At 41.8% G+C, this 19,759-nt stretch overlaps 1 protein-coding gene across 2 annotated transcripts in view; it reads left to right on the top strand.

The window, feature by feature from the left end:
- The window catches only part of LOC121355885 (ephrin type-B receptor 5), a 65,824-nt gene that overhangs the window by 36,446 nt on the left and 9,619 nt on the right, over nucleotides 1-19,759 (top strand). For both annotated transcript variants that reach the window (XM_041471712.1, XM_041471711.1), the window contains exons 5-8: nucleotides 7,967-8,122; nucleotides 9,124-9,462; nucleotides 17,764-17,888; nucleotides 18,914-19,076. In XM_041471712.1, coding sequence (XP_041327646.1) covers nucleotides 7,967-8,122; nucleotides 9,124-9,462; nucleotides 17,764-17,888; nucleotides 18,914-19,076 — 783 coding nt within the window. The remainder of the gene's footprint in view (nucleotides 1-7,966; nucleotides 8,123-9,123; nucleotides 9,463-17,763; nucleotides 17,889-18,913; nucleotides 19,077-19,759) is intronic.

Raw genomic sequence — 19,759 nt, 5'->3', positions numbered from 1 at the left:
ATTTCCTGGCAGTTCTCCCACATATAATTAGCCAGTAATTGCTTCAGCTCCACCTCTTTTACCTAAAAAATCCCTTACTCAACTGATCTCCTATCAACAGTTAAGCAGGAAAGAGTTCTTAGTCACTTCATTTATTTTATCTCAGTTGATTTGATCCTCTTCTTTAAGACTCAAAAGACACACTTTTCTCTCCTTATGTTTCTTTCATTTCCAGTCTCTCTTCCCCACCCAAACAGTTGTAGTAACTGTGAAACTCTAGATTAACCCAGGGCTCTATTGCATCACTATGCCTGGCTTCTGTTGCAGGCTGATCCCACCTTACTCAGAACAAGATGCAAGATGCACAGTAGCAGTAGCTGTGGAATAGCCTGGCTCAGTAGGAATTTACTATCTCCATAAGCAAGCCATAGATATATTTATGGGAAAGGGAGTGGGGAAGAAGTGTTTTATCTAAACAACACTACAATTTTTATTTTCTGGCATGTCTTCTGCATGCTAATTATGCTATCTTTCTGGCATTTTGAGAAATGTAATGTCTAAATGTCTGCATCATGATTCTACAATATTATTGGTTGCTAACTCCTTTCCATCATCCTGTCCTCTAAGTGCCAAACTCCATCCCTTTACCTAGAGTCATTCTCATTTGAGGTCCTCTGTATCTCTGCACATCCATTTTTCCCTAGGCCTCAAAGTCATCTGTGTCCATTCATCCTTCCCAGTTTGACTCCAGTTCCAGCTTTGACATTGTTCATTTTCAATGCTCTCACATCTAGTATTTATTCTTGCTGTCCACAGTACACCTGGGATCAGAACTCCTATACAAGAAACAGATCACTTGTCTCAGTCAAGAAGAGAGCAATTTTATGCTCTTCTAAATGTCTCCTTGTGTCTCAATTCAGTTCCAAGTCATAACTGCATACAAAAAGTCAGTGTCACCTGTATCACATTCCCTAAAGTCACTGCTGGGTGTACATAAAGCTCTGGTGAAGTTCCCAGCTGCCTTTCTTGGTCCTTCTCCTCTTCTTGTATTTTGCTTAGTTCTCCAAATATTTCCTCTCTGCTGTTACTGTCAGACTGAGCTTTTTAATGCCTCTTTCTCTGCCTTTTTGGTTCTTGGTCTGTCCTCTCTTCATCTTCATTTTCTTTACCCCTCTCCCTACTGCCACTCTATGATTCCAGCACTTTTCTGTGCTGGTTTTGCCGTTTGTTATTGCTAGAAGTCTGTCAGAAGCTGCTCCTCTGGCCTCCCGGGTGGAACTTGTCTCCAGTGAGCAGTCAGGCAAACACAGGCAACACAGGGGCGAGCGTTGTAGGGGGAGCTGAGGAAAACTGGGTCAGTGTCTGAGATGAGCTGTGCCCAGCTGAACTGTTGTGGCATTCTGACACTGTGCCAAGATATGAAAAATGACTGAGACAAGCTGAGGAAGAGCGCTTGCGCACTCCAAACTCTGCCTTCTCCTTTCATGGTAGGCCTGACTTGATGGGAAGTGGCAGCTTGCTGTGGCCCCTGAGGTGCTAGCTCTGCAGCCCTCTGTCCCTGCATCCGGTATTGTGAATCAATCACAGCTAGATCCGTGTTTTCTTGGAAAGTCCTGGTGCTGGGGGATGATAAGTTCCAGTGATGCCAGTGACAAGGCCTGTGGCTTAGCTGGTGTTCATGTTTTGTGTGAAGTTGTTCTGCAGGAACATGGTGGAGGTGTTTCAGGAGAAGCCGCTCTTGTTCAGGCTTTCTCTGGGATGGTCCTGAAGTGGTTGTGTTCACTAAAGGAAAACATACTAGTCCTGGTGGCAGCGGGCCACCAGGACTAGTATGTAACATTTGTTACGACTGTCTCCAGTGAGCACAGTCATCTGCAGAGGCTGTAGGACCACGGCAAGTGGACCTGATGCCATGATCTGCGGTAAGAAGGGAATGCAAGGTAAGATCATTCAGAAACAAATGAGAGATGGATTCTGTCTGTGTGTACGAAGACAGCCCTAGGCTCACTGTAAGTGCTTGAATAAGAGGAAGTGGCTTTTGCCTATTTAGATTGCCAGGGAATTTTTTTCTCTTTCCTCCTGACTTGACTTTCGATATACTATTTATAGTGACTGGACTGAGGCAATGCCAGGAAAAGCTCCATGTCCTGGGAACAATTATTATTGCTATCTGTGGGCTAAAGTCCTCAGTGCTGTGAGCAGCCTATCTTAGGCAATTTTGGAAAGGGATAAACATGCTTGTGAATGTAAGCTGCTCTCTGACTAGATGCAGAGGCGAGGTTCAGGTGGAAGCAGAAAGTTTGTGATAGCTGCAGTGCCTACCTTTGTAAGCCATTCTTTAGCTTCTTGTAGTTTGAGGCCAGTTGGTGTCTACTTTATTCGGTCAGGCCATTTTGGCCAAAATTACAGATGTAAAATATAAGCAACAATAAAATTTAGGCCATAGTATTATTTTTCCAACTATGTTTTGTTAGGAAGGTGAGAGAGATGTGAATCATGTTTAATCACTGCAAATCTGCTTTGCTTGCAGTATGCTATGTGATTTCATTTTGCTGTTTTTCTTCTGGAAATAGAAATACCCAGGGGCAGAATGAGAGTTTCAAAGCATGATTGTTTCTCTGTATCTGCCATCCCTCCTGGAAATAACAATGTGAGATTATAGGTTTATGTAGTAATTATTTTTTTCACTCGACAATAAAAAATAATCACTGTGGAGAGATCTTCCCTCCCAAGTTGCTCAGTATTCCACTCCACAGTTCTTCAGGTGCAGTTTCTGTAATCTGAGTGGAACTGGGCAGGTGAATCTCTTCCTTATTGCTTTTCTTTACACTTTCCTGTCTTGTTTAAAGTCTTTTCTCAGGCCCCTCCCTCAGACAATCCTATTCTCATTTCACTTCTGAACATCTGAAATGAGATGTAGTCTAATGTCAAGAACTTTCCATTCATTGTTCCTTGTCCACCCACCCGCAATCATGTATGTGATGAATGATCTGGCAGTGAGGCAACCAGGGCCACAGGGCTCTATCCACACATTTTAATTGGCTTATGTTTAAGGGAAAACACAGAATAGTTGAACTTGGAAGAGATCTCTGGAGTACACCTTAACCCCCTCCCTGCACAAGCAGGGTCATCTCTAGCAAGTAGCCCAGCCATAGGTCCAGACTATTTTTGAATTTCTCTAAGGAAGGAGCCTCTACAACCCCTCTGGGTAACCTGCTTCAGTGCTCGGTCACCCTCATGGTGAAAAATTGTTTCCTTGTGTTCAGAGGGAACCTGCAGTGTTTCGGTTTGTGCCCTTCACCTCTGGGCCTGTCACTGAGAAACACTGAAAAGAGCCTGGTTCTGTCCTCTTCACTTCCTCACTTCAACTGTTTGTGCTCATTGATGAGATTGCCAGAAACCTTCTCCTCCCCAGGCTGAGCAGTCCCATCTCTGTCAGCCTCTCCTCCTGTGGGAAATACTCCATCCCCTTCATCATCTTTATGGCCCTCTGCTGGATTCTCTCCAACATGTTAATGTCTCTGGTGTACTCGGGAGCACAAAACTCAACATAGACTCCAAGTGTGCCCTCACCAAAGCTGAGTAGAAGCCAAAGATCATCTTCCTTGCTGCAGAATTCCCCGAGGTGTCCAGGACCTGGAGTTCCTAAAGGCTGGTCTTGCTAGTAAAGACCGATGTGAAGAACTTGCCCTGTATCACCCAGCAGTCGACCCTAGACATTTTCTCTAGTCTTCCTTGAGCTGCTGAGAGAAAACTTAGAGAAACCCTTCTCACTTTTGACATCCTATGCCAGATGTGATTCCAGGTAGACTTTGGCTTTCCTAGCCATGTGTCTACGTGTTTGGACAATGCCTCTATGTTCCTCTCAGGCTACCTGTCCCTGCTTCTGCCTCCATACCCTTCCTTTCTGTGCTAGGAGCTCTGTTCAAACATGCAGGCCTGTTGGCATTTTTTGCCTGAATTCGTGCTTTGTTGGGATGGACTCCTTTTGCACCTGGAGGAGGTAATCCTTGCATATGAACTAGCTTTTTTGAGTCACTCTTCACTCCAGGGTGTTATCCCATGGGGCTCCTCCAGATCACCCAGGTGGTCACATCTGCTGTCCCGTTGTTCAGTGTTGTGAGCTTGCTTTTTGCTCTGGTCACTGCGCTCTGGATCTTGAACTCTACCACATCATGGTCACTGTAGCAAAGGCTGCCTTCAGCCCTCACATCACCAGTGAGCCATTCCCTGTTTGTGAGCATCAGGCCCAGGGGGGCATGTCCCCTCATTGCCTCCTCTATTGCTTGGGTCAGGAAGTAGTTCCCAATCCTTTCCAGGAACTTCCTGGAACCCTTATGCCCTGCTGTGTTCCTCCTCCAATATAGTAGGCTGGTTGTAGTCCCCCTTGAAGATCAGTGCCTCTGAATGGGAGGCTAATTCCAGCTTGTCACCTCTGAGCTCCATCCAGTTTTTCACAGGTAAACATCAGAAGCCATCTGAGACACACTGGTGTATCCAAGGCATCAGTCTACTCTGGTCTAGCACATAGGACATGTCAGCATATTACTGAAATTTGTTTCACTGGTGGAACAGCTGCAGTGAAGTTTTGTTTCTTCAGTTTACTCAGCTCTAGTGGAGTGCTTATTAATGAGCCTATGTGGCTGCTTCACTCTGCTTAAATTAAATAAAGGACAAGGGAGTATTTGGCCTGGAGATGTTGGAAAGAAGAGACGTAAATGGCTGTATCAAAATCACTTCGTAAACAGGGTAGGTTCCTTCTTAAATGTGGTTAGGATTTTGGGGTTTTTTTTTGTTTGTTTTTTCAACTTTTTTTTGGGTTTTTTTTTTTTTGGCGGGGGCGGGGGTTTGGTTTTTTTTGTCTACAGCTAGTATTTTAAATTTCTCTCAGAAGCCTGCTGCTTTAGTTGGTGGAAATATTCTTCTTGTTTAAACCTGTAATTTACTGTAAAGTCACCTGTCTCATGCTGTCATTACTCTTGAACCTAAGTAAACAATTCTTCATGGAGTGACTCTTACAGTTCTGGGATTGCACTCAAAAATAGCTGCGGCCTCAGTGAGTAAGAGATCTCTTAGGCAGCAAGGAATCAGCTCACGAGACAAAAGGCATGGAGCCCTGGGCAGTGCCTGGGGAGACAGCAGTAGCCTACTTCTGCATATGGTTCAGACGTGTAGTGCCAAGCACAGTGCATGGACAGTGAAATTAGATTTTGTGAGGCAGTTAAGAAGAGGTGTAAGTATTTGATCACTTGTGTTTGTTACACATACCTGTTCCAGAGTGTTGTCCCTATAGCAGTGTACTGCATCAGTGATATAAGCAGATAACATTGTTATCCATTAGCTGACACCATGTTCCTGTCCAGAGGCTTGTGTTCTTGCTCTGTGTGTTGCTTGGTTGGTTTTTACAAGCAGGTTTTGAATGTTTATGGTCACTTGGAGTGTCTGCCCATAACATGGATGAAATCTTGCATTGCCTCTTAGGCAGTAGAGGTGCTGACACAGACTGCCCTTCTTTACTGAGGCGGTGCTGCACCATTTTGTTCCTTTGCATAAAATCTACAGCACTGCACTTGTGCTTACTACCTTTGGCTAATTCATCAACAGTGTGCCATCTCTGCAGACCTCACACCTGCACCCCAGGCTCATCAGCAACTTGCCAGTACACTTTAAGGAACTGTGTAAAAATAAATGTTTATTTATTTTAACACAACATGTTTATTTTAAAATTAATTGTATTTACTAAATACCAGACGAATTCTTCATTCACAGCTTTGCTAGCTTTCCATATGATTAGTAATTGGGCTAAAGGTGAATTGACCTTAAATCTTTTTGCACTGTCCTTGTAGGGTAAATATGGTTTTGTACTTCAGGGGTAAGGTCTGTACCCTCTACAGATTTCCCTTTAGCATCACATATGTGGCAGACATTACCATTATCTGTTCATTTTCATTATTGTGACGAGCAGCAAGGTGTCCTACTTGATATCAGGCTGTAATACTGAATGAAAGAAAATAACCATTCTACAAGGTCTGCCTTGACAGGTGGAATGAATGTGTCATTAGTTCTAAGCTCAACAAAAGCTCAAGAAGGAGTTTGATGCAAGAAAAAACAGATGAGATAAAATTACTTTTTAAGAAGCTAAAGACATTCACATGAAGTTCAGCATTCTCAAACTTGAAGTAAAGAAAGAAAGATCCCTGAAATTTTGGTTGAATGACTTTGCAGTGTGTTGGATGAGAACTTCCCATGCATACTACCCTTAGTTTCAGTACAAATGCATTTGCCAAGAAGTGTGGATATTATATCCTACATCTGTGGCTGTTAAGAGAGCCTAAAATTGAGTGAAAGGTGTATAGTTTATGAAGTGGATAAAATCTTACATATTCTTTCTTGTCCATACAAACATATGGATGTGTCTTTCCGTATGGGAATAATTTGATTTTCTGCTGGATAAAGGCCTGAAGGCAAAGGCAGTTGCACTTTTCTTAACAATCATCCATCACATGAAAAATTACAGTCTCTTTTCCCCCTTTCCTTTCCAAATGGCAATGTATCACACACTGAATGTTGTCATTTTTTGAGTGCTGGAAAGAAACAGAGTTCCCCTATCTAATAGCTTTCATTCAGAGTTATTGAAGTCCCCTTTATGGTCTGGCCTGTTCTAGGACTTAGCACTCTTATCTTTGTACATGTGGAGGTTGCTGTGTGCATCCAAAAAGAATTTTGACAGAGAGGATGAAGTAATACAAGAGGCATAAACTGAAGGGACTCCACAGATGTTATTGGCTGTTATTTCTGTACTGCGCCTGTAGCCCCAATGGGGATTGAACACACATGAATCTGATTTCATATAACACCTCTATACAATATTCTTCTCTTACCTTTTTACTTTGCTTTTTTTAGGTGACTTTTTGCTATCCTCAATCCATTGGAATATTCTGTTTACAATAACCACTGGAATAGTTCTGCTCTCGAGGGTGTCCCTTGTGTCTTTTAACATCAAATGCGTATCTGGGGTCTATCTGAAAGTTTCCCATTCCCTGGGTATGGAAATGCCCTTTATTATGAATTTAATTAACATGTAATAAAATGTTCTTTATTGTGAAATTAATGAACCAAATGTCAGCTGCAAATGAACTTTCACCTGAGCTTGTTAGTCCATAAAATCTAAAAGAGCTGCATCTATTTATATAGAAAATCAGCTTTAGAAAACATACATAAAAGTTGTAAAAGCTGTATCCTAGCACTTCTATATAAGGTCCAAGCACCTCCTATTAGGCATCTTTGCCAAACCTAGAATGTGCCATACTCCCATATTGTTAATAAATTACTTTTTCATTTTCTTTCCCTGTAGGATGGATTTCCATCCTTGTTTCAGCTTGTTGCATATACATGTTCCTGTGCATTTGCAGATTAAATTTGACTAATTAACATACTTTTATCCATTACTGGGAAGTTTTCAGACCTACAGGAAGAAAATAGGACTGCCAGTCTTAGTGTCTGCTCTTAGTTTTAATGCAAAATCAGCAATGGTAGTGTATATTACTTTAAGCAATGAAACTGTTGTAGGCAGCATAAAAAATCCAATTTTGTGGCTATGTAGGGTAGGGGGAAGGAGGTGTGGGCAACTGTTTGATATTTCAAGACAAATCGCTTGGCTGGGCTCCTTGGCTTCTCCAATTTAAAAGCTCTTTGAGTGAATAATGAGAAGACAATTACTCGAGGAGGCCAAAGCTGTCTCAGGACTGCTTGTCTTTCATCTGCCAGTGAATCAATTTAAGCACTTACATACAGAATAAAATAAACTGTTTTGAAAGGGCAACTTGGACAAAATATGCTCCATAAAGAACCAAAACCAGTAGTAGCTCTATGCAATAACTTCTCCCAGCAGTAGGAGCACAAGTTAAATGTAAATAAGATTGCAGTGTTTCTGAAATTTGAATTAATTATTTTCCTGCTTTTGCCTCTCTTATTTTCCTCCTTTTAGCCTGTGCCCCTGGTTTCTTTAAAGTATCTGTGGGAGATGACCCCTGCCATCTGTGCCCTGCCCACAGCCACGCTCCACTGCCAGGTTCCCGGGAATGTGTGTGTCAGAACCGGTACTATCGATCTGCTTCAGACAATTCTGATGCTCCCTGTACTGGTAAGTGTTTGGATGAAGTGTTTGAAAGCAAGAAGGGCAGTTAATGAGAGAGAATGTGCCCAAATGATCTGGGGAGAGTTGCAATTCCCCTCTTCTCAAGACCTTTGAAATAACCCAAAACTTCCCTTTGCTCCTGCACCTGACTACAGAGTGATGGTGAGAATGAGGATTCGCGGGTTGCATTACAGCCTTCAGAGGGAAATGTTCTGAAAATAACATTTCCCTCAGCCCTCCCTGTTACTGAGCTCAGCCTCTCTGTCCCTCCCTTTCCCATCTTGCTTTGTGTCTGTGCCCAGGTTTGGCAGTGCAATTCTGCTGCCCAGTTCTATGTTTCTGAACTTTTCTCTTCTTAGCTGCAGTGTCTTGTCCCATTCTCATCCCCATGCCTTCTTCTCACCCTCTGCATTTTCCTCCTTCTCTTCTCTGTTTCTGTGCCATCAAGGGAAGTGTTGGATGTGCAGAATGGGCAGTTTTTCAGCTGTCAGAGTTTACCTCTGATGCCATTGAGGAATGTGGCTGGCACCAGGAATAATTGCAGGCAAAACTGGTGTCCAGTTCCTTGAACAGATGCAACAGGTTAACTAAAGTCTGAGAAAGTTCAGAGATACTAGGTGCCAAAGGAGAGAATTACAGGTCTCAGTAGAGATAAATCTTTACTAAGCTTGTGTAAAGTTTAAAATTTCAAGGGATTGGCACTTCCCTAAACAATGGCTGTTCTTTTAGGGAAATTAAAAAGTCACACCCTTGAAACAAAGACTTTTCTTTGTAATTTTGTTTGTCTAAAATGTGCTAATTCAGTTGTTCCTTTGTTAATGTGTGTGCTTGATGTAGTAAAGAGTATGTTTATCTTAGCCTCGCCCTAAGAAACAACTGAAGAAGAGTAAGAATAAAACGAAGCAGCAATTCGATCTTCTATGCTTTTCCCTCTGCTTTGCCTCCTCCCTTCCCTCACCTCTCTCCCATTCTTTCCTGGGATTTTGATCCTTCGTTCTTCTTTGCAGGCATCCCCTCTGCTCCTCGTGACCTCAGCTACGAAATCATTGGCTCCAACGTGCTGCTGACCTGGCGCCTCCCAAAGGACCTGGGCGGCCGCAAGGACGTTTTCTTCAACGTGATCTGCAAGGTGTGCCCGGCGGGGTCTGCGGGGCCGTGCGTGCGCTGCGGGGACAGCGTGCACTTCGAGCCGCGCCAGGTGGGGCTGACCGAGAGCCGCGTGCAGGTCTCCAACCTCCTGGCCCGTGTGCACTACACCTTCGAGATCCAGGCCGTCAACTTGGTCACTGAGCTGAGTTCAGAAGCGCCCCACTTTGCCACCATCAATGTTAGCACCAGCCAGTCAGGTGAGGACGCCCCTGTCTCGAAGTTTCTACTTCTGTGTCTCATTTGATTTGCTTTTGTCTTTTGAATGCTGGAGTTTTGTCTTTTTACTTGTGTTGTGTGCCTTTTTTTATCCTGCCCTGCTAGCTCCACAGTTTCACTTTTGCTCTTCTCTTTTCTGCCTTATCTAAATGGGCTTTCCATTCTTGCTTCTTGGCAGAAAAACTCAAGTTTAGCAGCTGATGTGATTGTTGGGGAAGAATCTGGAGAAATTGCAATGAGGTATAGCACTGTGGGTCAGATGAAGAACATTGTTTCATTGTGCAAGAGAGGGGACACTACCAGCGTTTGATGAGGATTTTGTGAGCATCGGTTTGCCAGAGAAGCTATTCATTTTCTCTATCCTCTACTCTTCTCCATTTCATCGTTGTATTTTCCTTTTCATAAGAAACGATTTTTTATTTTTTTTGCTCATTACATGGTAGAATGTGTTGTGCAGTTATATTCAAAAATGTCGTGATCCTTGTAACTAGGAACTAAACCATGGGGATGACTAAACCAACATACTGATGGGTTGTGTGGGCAGTCGGAGGAGTTCTGTTTCCTGTAAATATAATTTACAAGGACTGGAGCTGGAGAGAGACACATACATCCAGGCATAGAGTTCTGCTAAATGTCAGCATTAAGAGACTGGGCATATGTTGTTCTTCACAAGCACATATAAGCTAATATGGAGAGGAATTATACACAGCTTGTTTAAGAGGATATAATAAGGAGTAATGTGATGAAGAGGAGAAAGAGGGGGAACACTTTGAACTGAGTGACAGAAAATGTCTGCAAACATTAAGAGTTGTGTAAATGTTAAACTGAAACAAATCCTGCATGAGATTCTAGAGTGCAGTGTGGAAACCCCTGCAAAACAAGGTTTTGGTAAAGCTCCAGAGAAGTGCTGTGAAACCAGATGTGGCATCATGGGCTTGGTTGAATCACATTTTACGATTTCTGTTTCTATTATATGGAAAGAAAGGGAATATATATATATATATACCCCCCAACTAGTTTGCTGCTGTTAATAGATGCCAGGTTTGATCTGTTTGTTCCCTTTGAAATGTTACCTGACAGACATCAAGTAGCAAAGCACCTCTAGGATCCCTGGTCTCCTTAAGAAGCTGACTGCAAGTGGGTGATCAGTTTTTGTTTGAAGTAAAATGTGGCTGGGTAATTTGTATGGTAATTCCAGGCAGTTCCTTTGGCTTCTCCTGGAGAAAGGTGGGTGTTCTGTTAACGTCCTACAGAATTCTCTTTCTTCATGCTTCTCATCTCAACCTTCTTTATCTATATCAGAGATAACTTAATTGAGCAGCTGCTTCCTCCTCCTTCCCGGAATCACCCAGTCTACCCTCTTCTTCTGTTTCTGTTTGAATTTTCTGACCACTCCTCTTCCAGGTGTCTCTGGGTGTCTCTGGGTGTCTTGGGTGTCTTGGGTTCTCCTCTCTAAGGTGCCTCTCTCGCACAGAAAAGCTGTTTCAGGGGACAACAACTTCCTTAAACATCAGGGTGTACTGAGTGGCTTTTTTTTGTGTTTGGCTGCAGTTTTTTCTTTCCTTGCTTTTCCTTGGGATCGTTAGGAGTGAGCTTGAGATGAGCTGCCCTTGATTTGTACTGACAGCTCATACTAACAAGGCCTGCTTCCTCCATCACATGGCCTGTCTCATCCATACCCCCTCCTTTTGATCCCTTCAGCAGCTTTTCACTTCAGCATTGCTTGTTGATGTTGTGTTATTGTAACAATTAGTATTATTTCTGTTATTATACAAGCAGAGATAGAACCTTCAGGATTTTACATGCTGAGAGAAAAAGGGTACAGGAAAACATGAAGGGTACAAAAAAAAAGCAAAGCAGAAAAAGGTACAGTGTCAGGATAAAGGCCATAGCAAAAATTTACTCCCCACTGAATTAAAGATGACCCAAAAAAAGACCCTCCAGTCCTGGCAGTTTCTGAAGATTCTGCTTACTCATACATCACTCTGAGTTCTCTCTCTTCTTCTAAATTTCTGGTCCAAAAAATACTCCTGCCCCTTTGTTAGAGGTATCTTAGGCAATGTTCTGTGTGGAAAGAATCCTACCTTTTCTTCTTCCCGTCATACCTGTTCACTCTTCAACTTTATCTCCAAAACACTGTTCCTCTAAGAGTTTGTGTACCCCTCACAGTCTTCTGGCCCTTCTTCAGAGTATGATAGGATCCTTTGGAATGAGATTTTTCTGTGGCAGACTGATTATGACGTTCCTACTGTTCAGTGACCATGTGCCTGAAATCAGAATTAGAAGGGCTGTCACTGAAAAACCTCCTTTACTGTAAGACCTAACCTGAAACATGAGGCCTGTTTGGATAACAGTAATGAAACCTGTTTGGATAGTAATAGTGTGAAATGCAAATATGATATGCTAATCACCGGAAGAACTGTGCAGAGATGAGACAAGAGAAGGGAATTGCTTTCAGCTCAGGTTTGAAGTGCTGAGGGTGAATACCTAAATAAATGTCAGGAAGTATACAGAGATGTTGGAAGGGTGTTGCAGATAGCAGGAACCACATGATGAAAGGCAATTATGTAATTCTAATGAAGTTATACTTCACAGGTGTGAACCTGACACACAAAAATGCAAAGAACTTAAACTCCTACCATATTATCACAAAAAATAAAACTGACTAAATTTTTATTCATTATTTTAACATCTTCAAGTGTACTTATCAAGGTAAACAAATATCTCTTCTCATGTGTAAGGACAGAAGTCAGGTTTTTATTTAAAGGACTGTGAAAAATTTTTTTCTGTGCACTGCTGTAGTACCTGTAACTACCACTTTTTCCCTGCATCTTTCACTGAAGCATGTAGTAATATCTGTTGCCAGAGAAATGCTACTGAACTTATTCGTTCAGGCAGTTCTTACATTCCTAGAAAGAAGAGGAAAAAGAAAGGCAGCAGAGATTTAAATGTTGGAACAAATCAATGCAGACTTTTAAAAGCAAATGTATTGGGGTTTTCAGCTGAGTCCAGACATTCTGAGAGCTCGTATAGGTATGTGAAGGTAAAGGTTATTTGACCAGGTTGCCTTGTACCTGTGAAAATATATGTAGCAGCCTTCTGCATCAGTGCAAATCAGAGCAGTGGGACCTAGCAATACCAAGAATCTGTAGCGCTGCAGAAATGAGTGCTAGACAGTCTGAAGGCTTGTGTAAGAGGATGAATGAGGACAAGGACACTTTCGGGTAGTGCCAGGAACTTTAAGAGGACCTGACAGAAGATTTTCACACGAAATGGTGTGAGAAGGGGAAAAGAATTAAATACTAAGTATGATTATGAGATTGTGAAGGGAAATGATGAATTGCTTGAAGATGTTCACTTTTCCAAAGGGAGCCAAAAAAGTACAGTAGACTTAGTTGGCAAATGAAATACATTGTTTTTCAAAGTCCTTAGCTGTTCACTTATTTATGATCTAATTGCCAGCCCTGAGCACTCACCAAAGTTCCCAAAGAATTCAACTTTTTTGTTTTCTGTTCAGATAGGAACAACAAAAATATTCTTTTAAGTTTTAATTTTTCCCTTAGCAACATTAATGACATTTGTCAATTTAGCCATCTTTAATAGATTTGCCCGGCTGTGACTGGGAATTAATAATAGTTTCTATGGTCACTCCACAAAAAGGAACTATTCCAGTTTCTCTCTTTAATGTGCCCAATCTCTGCAGCATGAGCAGAGAACGAAAGTGCTTGTTTTCAAAATTCAGGTTTCACTTACTGTTCACATGAAGTCAGAAATCTTTTGAGCAAGTATAAGTACAAAATACAAAGTAAAACATGGCACCTTGTGTCATAAAGGCTGTTTTCCTTTTCATTAAGCATGAATGGAATGCACATACAAAAACCAATAATAAGAGACTGAAGGGAAGTTAAAACAACTGACTAATTTGCCCTTTTAAAGCACTCTTCATCCATAGGGAGCAAAAGTACAAGGTTATGACAGAAGAGAATCCAAGATACTTTTAAAGGATTTTTGGGTATTTAGAGAAAGGGCCAGAACTAAATTGAAATGTGTGGAAAAATGTAGGACATTTTCAAAATAAGGATAAGATAATAAACACTTCAAGAAGGGAATTTCCATGCTGCATTCAGACTTTTCTTCCTAGAAGATGATGTTTGGGAAGCTGGAACAAAGCTATGAACAAAGATTGGGTCTTTATGTCATATGCTTGGAATATGAGGAGAATAGGATACCTGAAGAGGTAACAAAAGTGAAATAACCAAGAGAGACTATAGAGACATGTTAGTGAACATTAGAGGTCTAGCTGAGGCTGATCAAACCGTATAACTTCAGAAGATTGTGCGGCTAGATGGAAGGGGAAGAAAACACATAAATAACTAGATTTAACACACAGGTCTTGGCAGGATTTAGTTTGAATCCTGGTAAAGTGATGACCCACGACCCACATCACTGAATTCCTCTGTACTCTGTGGGTATCTAGTCAGTACTGCTAAATGGATGTCTCCTCAGAATCAGAAAATGGTTAAGCTTGGAAGACACCTCTGGAGAACATATTCTCCAACCTGTCTGCTCATCAGGGTCACCTCAAGCAAATTGCCCCTGACCACACCCAGAACACCTTTGAATATTGCCAAGGTGGGAGACTCAACAACCCCTTTGGATGAAGGTGAGGCTTAGCTGCCTGCATATCCCTGTATCCTCTTTCCTTCCCTTGTTGAGGAGAGGAGTGACATTTGTTTTCCACTGTTACTCATTCACCCCTCACAGTCACAAAGATGATTCTAAGGTTACCGAGAGTGCTCTCAAAATTACATCAGCCCGAAGAATGCATCCCATCAGGGTCCATGGAATGGAGTAGTTTGCCTAAATGCTCAGTCACCTGATCTGGCATGAGGAAGATCTTCCCAGCTGCAGACTTCCCCAAGGTCTGCACAATCTGGTGTTCCTAAAGGCAAGACTTGCTGGTAAAGACTGATCACCAGGACCCCTGCACCACCCAGCAGTTGGCCCACATTTTCCCTCTTTCTTCATCCAGCTCTGTACTTAGAAAAACCCTTCTTGCTTTTGCTGTATGGAGCCAGATATGATTCCAGGTGGGCTCTGGCTTTCCTAGCCATGTGTCTACGTGTTTGGACAGTGCTTCTGTGTTCCTCTCAGGCTACCTGTCCATGCTTCCACCCTCCGTGTACTTCCTTTTTGTGTCTGAGTTTAGGTAGGAGCTCCTTGTTCAAACATGCAGGCCTGTTGGCATTTTTGCCTGAATTTGTGATTGTTGGGATGGACTGCTTTTGCACCTGGAAGAGGTAATCCTTGCATATGAACTGGCTTTTTTGAGCCACTCTTCACTCCAGGGCGTTATCCCACAGGACTCCTCCAGGCAGAACCACAAAGGGGCCACATTGGCTCTCCCGAAATATCTTCATAGAATGTAGTATGGACTGAATGTCACATGCCAGAAATGCTCATGGTCTGCTGAGAATGGCACCTGGCTGTGCTCTGTAGAAATGGGGATTGCTATGTATTGTTACATGAGTCTGCACTTCCTTCACATTTCTTTCCTACCTAGTCTGTTGATTGAGATAGATTTTTAGTCTTGCAGGCACGTGTCTGCTGCCAGGAAAAAATGACAACCCACAAAATATAGAATGTGGGAGTTGTATTTAACTAGTGTATGGACTTCGTTACAGCTTTAACTAGGTTTATGTGAGCAAGAATTTTCCATACATTTGCTATTATTTAAATTACATAGAATGAGAACTGCTTTTTCAGTCTTAATTAAAGATCTGATCTCATAGCTTGTTTTTTGCTCTCAGTAAATAGAATTACAATTAGATTAGAATAGAATAGAATAGAATAGAATAGAATAGAATAGTTGGAAATGAACCTACAGTGATCATCTAGTCCAACTGCCCAGATTGGATTAAATCAGGCACTGTGATTTCGTCTGCCATTAGGCAGGGACCTAACATGTCTATGTCTATAAACCTCATGTAAAAAGAAAAGAATAAAATCAATATAGACCTGGTCAGATTTGTGTATGCAAAAGAAAGTTTTGAAAGCAAGATTCTGTTACAAATGTTTTTAAAAGTTGGCATGCAGACAAGGGAGAATACTAATCTGGCACTTCTGTGGCAGTAGAGGTATGGAACTTTGAATGTCTATAGACATAAAATGTTGAACTTAATATTTCTTAATGTATTAACACTAAGAGAATAACCTTATAATACACCTCTGACAGGAAATAGGTACTTACTCGACCAACAATTAGGTTTGTCTTGCATGTCACCTTAGTATTGGTATTCATACCATATTAGTATGAAATTTTCAGGAGAGAAATCTTGATATGTCTTTTGCTTCAAGTGATGGAAGAGCTCCCTGGCTAGTGTTTCATAATTTTTTAGGTCCTTAAAAGAGAGACAAACATCTATCAAAATCACAACTCTGTCTCAAAGAGGCAGATTAAAGACAACCTGCCTTGCAGTGATTCATAGCTGGTTTTATTTCTGAGCGTTTTTAATGGCTTTTGCTCTAAGTAGTTTCTGCTTATTAGGTGCAAATCACTGAAATTACTATTTTTAATAGAACAGACTGCAGTATCCTGGTTGCCTCCCCCCCGCCACCATCTGATTATCCTAAGTGATGAATATGTGGATAATAGAAACATTCTAGAATGTTTTGGCACGTGGTCAAGAGATACACTTGAGTGGTGTTTTTGTTATTTCTTTGTTGATTAATTCTTCCAGGTAGGGGAAAAATTGGGGATTGGGAAGAAATGAGAAGCAAGAGAATAACTGTTAGAGGTGGGAAGGAAAGGAATTGCGGGGAGATTTAACTCTGATCATTCTGTAAAATCTTAGAAGGAAGTGGACTGTTCCCTGGCAATGTTGCTCTGCATTTAGGTTTGCACATTTTCTCGGTGTTTGCTTTGTGCCTCAGTGAAAGAGAGTTAAACTTTTTGAAACACTAAACGTAGCAGAATCTGTCTTGGTCAATTATTAACTGACCAGTTACCTCCTGACATTTTACTACAGTGTTATTAATTTACATCTTAAATGCTACATATGGTCTTGGTTAATTGTTGCTCTCTTCCATTCTTGTCACAACATTCTCATTGGCAGGTGAAGTAGTTGTGTAATCTTGTTTGAAGGATAAGCAATGGCAAAAAATAAAAGGAGTAACACGGAGAGAAAGTATTTTATTGCTTAGACTCTTGTTTCATTTACATTTTTAAATTAGTTCCCACTTGCCTGAGCTGTTTGAAACCCATTTGAAATATGTTTTTCAGAATAATTTTATCTTGTTATTAAAAACAATCCTTTTATCTTCTTCACTATTAACGAGGGAAGAAAATGCTATTCTGCAGGTTTTGATCATTTGCCAAATGTCTCTGCTTCATTCTTCACATCAAGGAAGTTTATGTCTATTTTCTAAAACCAGTGGGGTTTGGTGGCAGCTTTTCATTGGTGTGCTTTTTCTGGAAAATTTAAATGTTGCTGAAAATGTTGCATCCATTAGGAAAATGAGGATACCGTAGCTGCTTACCTGTGGGTTTCTTGACAACATGACATTTTCTTTGCAGAGAGAAAACAAAACTTGAGAAGAGCTTTGTGAAAAGACAACTGGATCCTCTTAAAATTGTCCTGAAATTTTTGCTTGGAAATCTCTTCTCAACATGAAACTCATACACTCTTAGCTTTTGCATGAACCTGGAAAGTGTGCATGTGTGTGCAGATGGGTTCATGAATGGTTTTGGTAGATGTGGATTTCCATTCTCTAGAATGTTTCCTATACAAGGCCTCCGTTACTCTGATAGCCTATACTTGATTTTTTTCCCCAAGGAAAAGAATTACAGTCTGGGGGAGGAGCAGAAGAGAAGTAGTGTGCTCTGCTTTTGTTTTGACCACTGTCGTATTCTTTGTCCAAGAGTGATCTTAAGGCAGTGGCAAGGAGCACCTTCTCATCTTGCACATAAAAATTGCACATTTGAAGATCACAGTTATATTCCAGCTATAATGTAGATAATTTCTTAACTCCTGTGCATAATCAGCTGGATGTGGATTTCTTAATTTTCTTTCAGTCGGAGTTATCAGTGACTGTATCTCCTAGCAGAGTAGTATTGTGCCTGGATTTCTTCTGGTTATTTTATGGAGTACTTTGTGATGCAAATTAAGGAAAATTAAAGGAAGAGCTGCCCTAACTTATTAACTCATCCTAAGGAATCTTCAATTACAGTTCATTTTTAACCTTATCCCTTTGCAATGTCTCCTTTTTGTCTTTTATTCCAGTCCCCTCTGCTGTGCCTATGATGCATCAGGTGAGTCGTACTACCAACAGCATCACACTGTCGTGGCCTCAGCCAGACCAGCCCAATGGGGTCATCCTGGATTACCAGCTACGCTACTTTGACAAGGTGAGCAAAAAGGGATACTGGGCACTTTCTGTCTGGGTCATGCACCCCTGCATCCGAATGAATAAGGTGGAAAAAAAAAATGTTTCAGTGATGAGGAAGGAACGAACTTTAGCAATAGCAGAAGTTTGTGATATACATGTCATCTGGCATCAGTCCATCTGCATTTCCCAACTTGGAAACATCTAGGGACAAGGCAGGTTTTAAGAAAAGAGAAGACACTTGTTTAAGCTTAAAAGCTGCAGCCAACAATAAGTTTAGTGTCAGCTGACATTGGTAACAGTGGAAGGAGCTGAAGTTTCTAAATATGTTTACTGGAATTGGATTCACAGCAAGTCTGTCATTCATTTATGAGGAGAAGTCTCATGTCCCCATTTATGCCTGGGCAGACATCTCTAAGAAATTTTACGAGAAGAAATGCCCTCTTTCAATTGTTAAGTGGCAAATACCTCTTTGTGTGCTGGAATTACAGGGTGGCAAATACAAATTTGTCCTACATTCACATGTCTTGTGACTCCTAATCCATCTGACTTGAGGGGAAGAGAGATGTGTGGGGCTGTTCAGATGAACTCCCATTCCGTATTACTGATCTTTCACAGAAATATTTCTGCAGGATTTTGCAGGGCTACTGTTTTTTAGTGGCAAAAAGGACTGCTATTTGTGATAATGTGTATTGCAGCTTCCTGGATACAGCTTTGCCTGTGTTCTTGATTGGAATTGTCCTAGGAAAGTACACAAGTTTGGAGTTTATAGAAAGTGAACCACAGGACAAAGTTTTGTCTTTCATTTTTGTTTAGATTGAGAGTCTTTAGCAGAGCTTTGTGGGAAGCCCAGGCCTGGGGGAATGAAAAGCAGCAGTGAGGAATGAGTAGTGTGAGAGGAAGTAAGGTCTGGAATAGCAGCTGTTGGGAGGCTCTGTAAAGGTTCAAAGAATATTGGGTTGACATGGAAACTGTCATGCCGTGATGAGGAGAGTGAGCAGTGTAGGCAGAAATTTCGCATTCCTTTTTGGTCATTGACATTCACAGGCAGAAGATGAGGATAATTCATTGACCTTAACTAGTGAGACCAACATGGCCACGATATCAAGTCTGAGCCCAGGCAAGATCTATGCCTTCCAAGTGCGTGCAAGGACAGCAGTTGGCTACGGCCCTTACAGTGGGAAGATGTATTTCCAGACTTTAACAGGAGGTAAGTGCTGCCATTCTGTGCCGAGGTCTGCACATAATCCCCTTCCCCTTGCCTGTGTCCCTAAGTCTACTGGCTTATCCTCTGGAGGACTGCTACCAGCCACTCCTGCTCAACTTGTAGTTCTGTTTATAATAATTTGCATATGCGGATTTGTTCACTCAGAGAAGCTTCATGCTGTCAGAGGGTATTGTTTATGCTGCTGCCATACTCCCCAGCCCTGCTCCTTGTTGCCTCTGTGCCTCTGACCAGCAGGTGCAGTGTGCCAGTAAAAATCTCTAGGGAGATGTGGCAGTACATAGCACTATGTACTGCTGTAGTTTGGTCCCTAGCTAGCTAGGAAGGGACAGCTTACAGCTGAAAGCTCTGTGAATGTCTGAAAGACAGGTGGGACACAGGACACAAAGGTAGATGGGACACAGGCATATGTGCAGAAGCTTGCTTTCCAGCGGGATCACCATCCTTTTGGTATGGATCATGGCAAGCTACATTGATAGGGGACAATGGGATACAGTCCAGGTGTAGAGCTAGCCTGTGCTTAAGTGGCTTGTCAGTGGACATGGGGAAGAGAAGGTGGATTCAGAGGGAGCACTGGCTTTTCAGATGCAGGAAAGAAAGCACTGGAGAAGCACAGTGACTGGGGAGCAAAGGGCTGGAATTATGGGTGAGATCTCGGTGAGCAGAAG

The sequence above is a fragment of the Pyrgilauda ruficollis genome, unplaced genomic scaffold (genome assembly GCF_017590135.1).
Source record: "Pyrgilauda ruficollis isolate IOZ18807 unplaced genomic scaffold, ASM1759013v1 scaffold274, whole genome shotgun sequence".
Lineage (NCBI taxonomy): Eukaryota > Metazoa > Chordata > Aves > Passeriformes > Passeridae > Pyrgilauda > Pyrgilauda ruficollis.
Note: the sequence above shows the minus strand (reverse complement) of the source record. Positions and strands in the feature narration are given on the sequence as shown.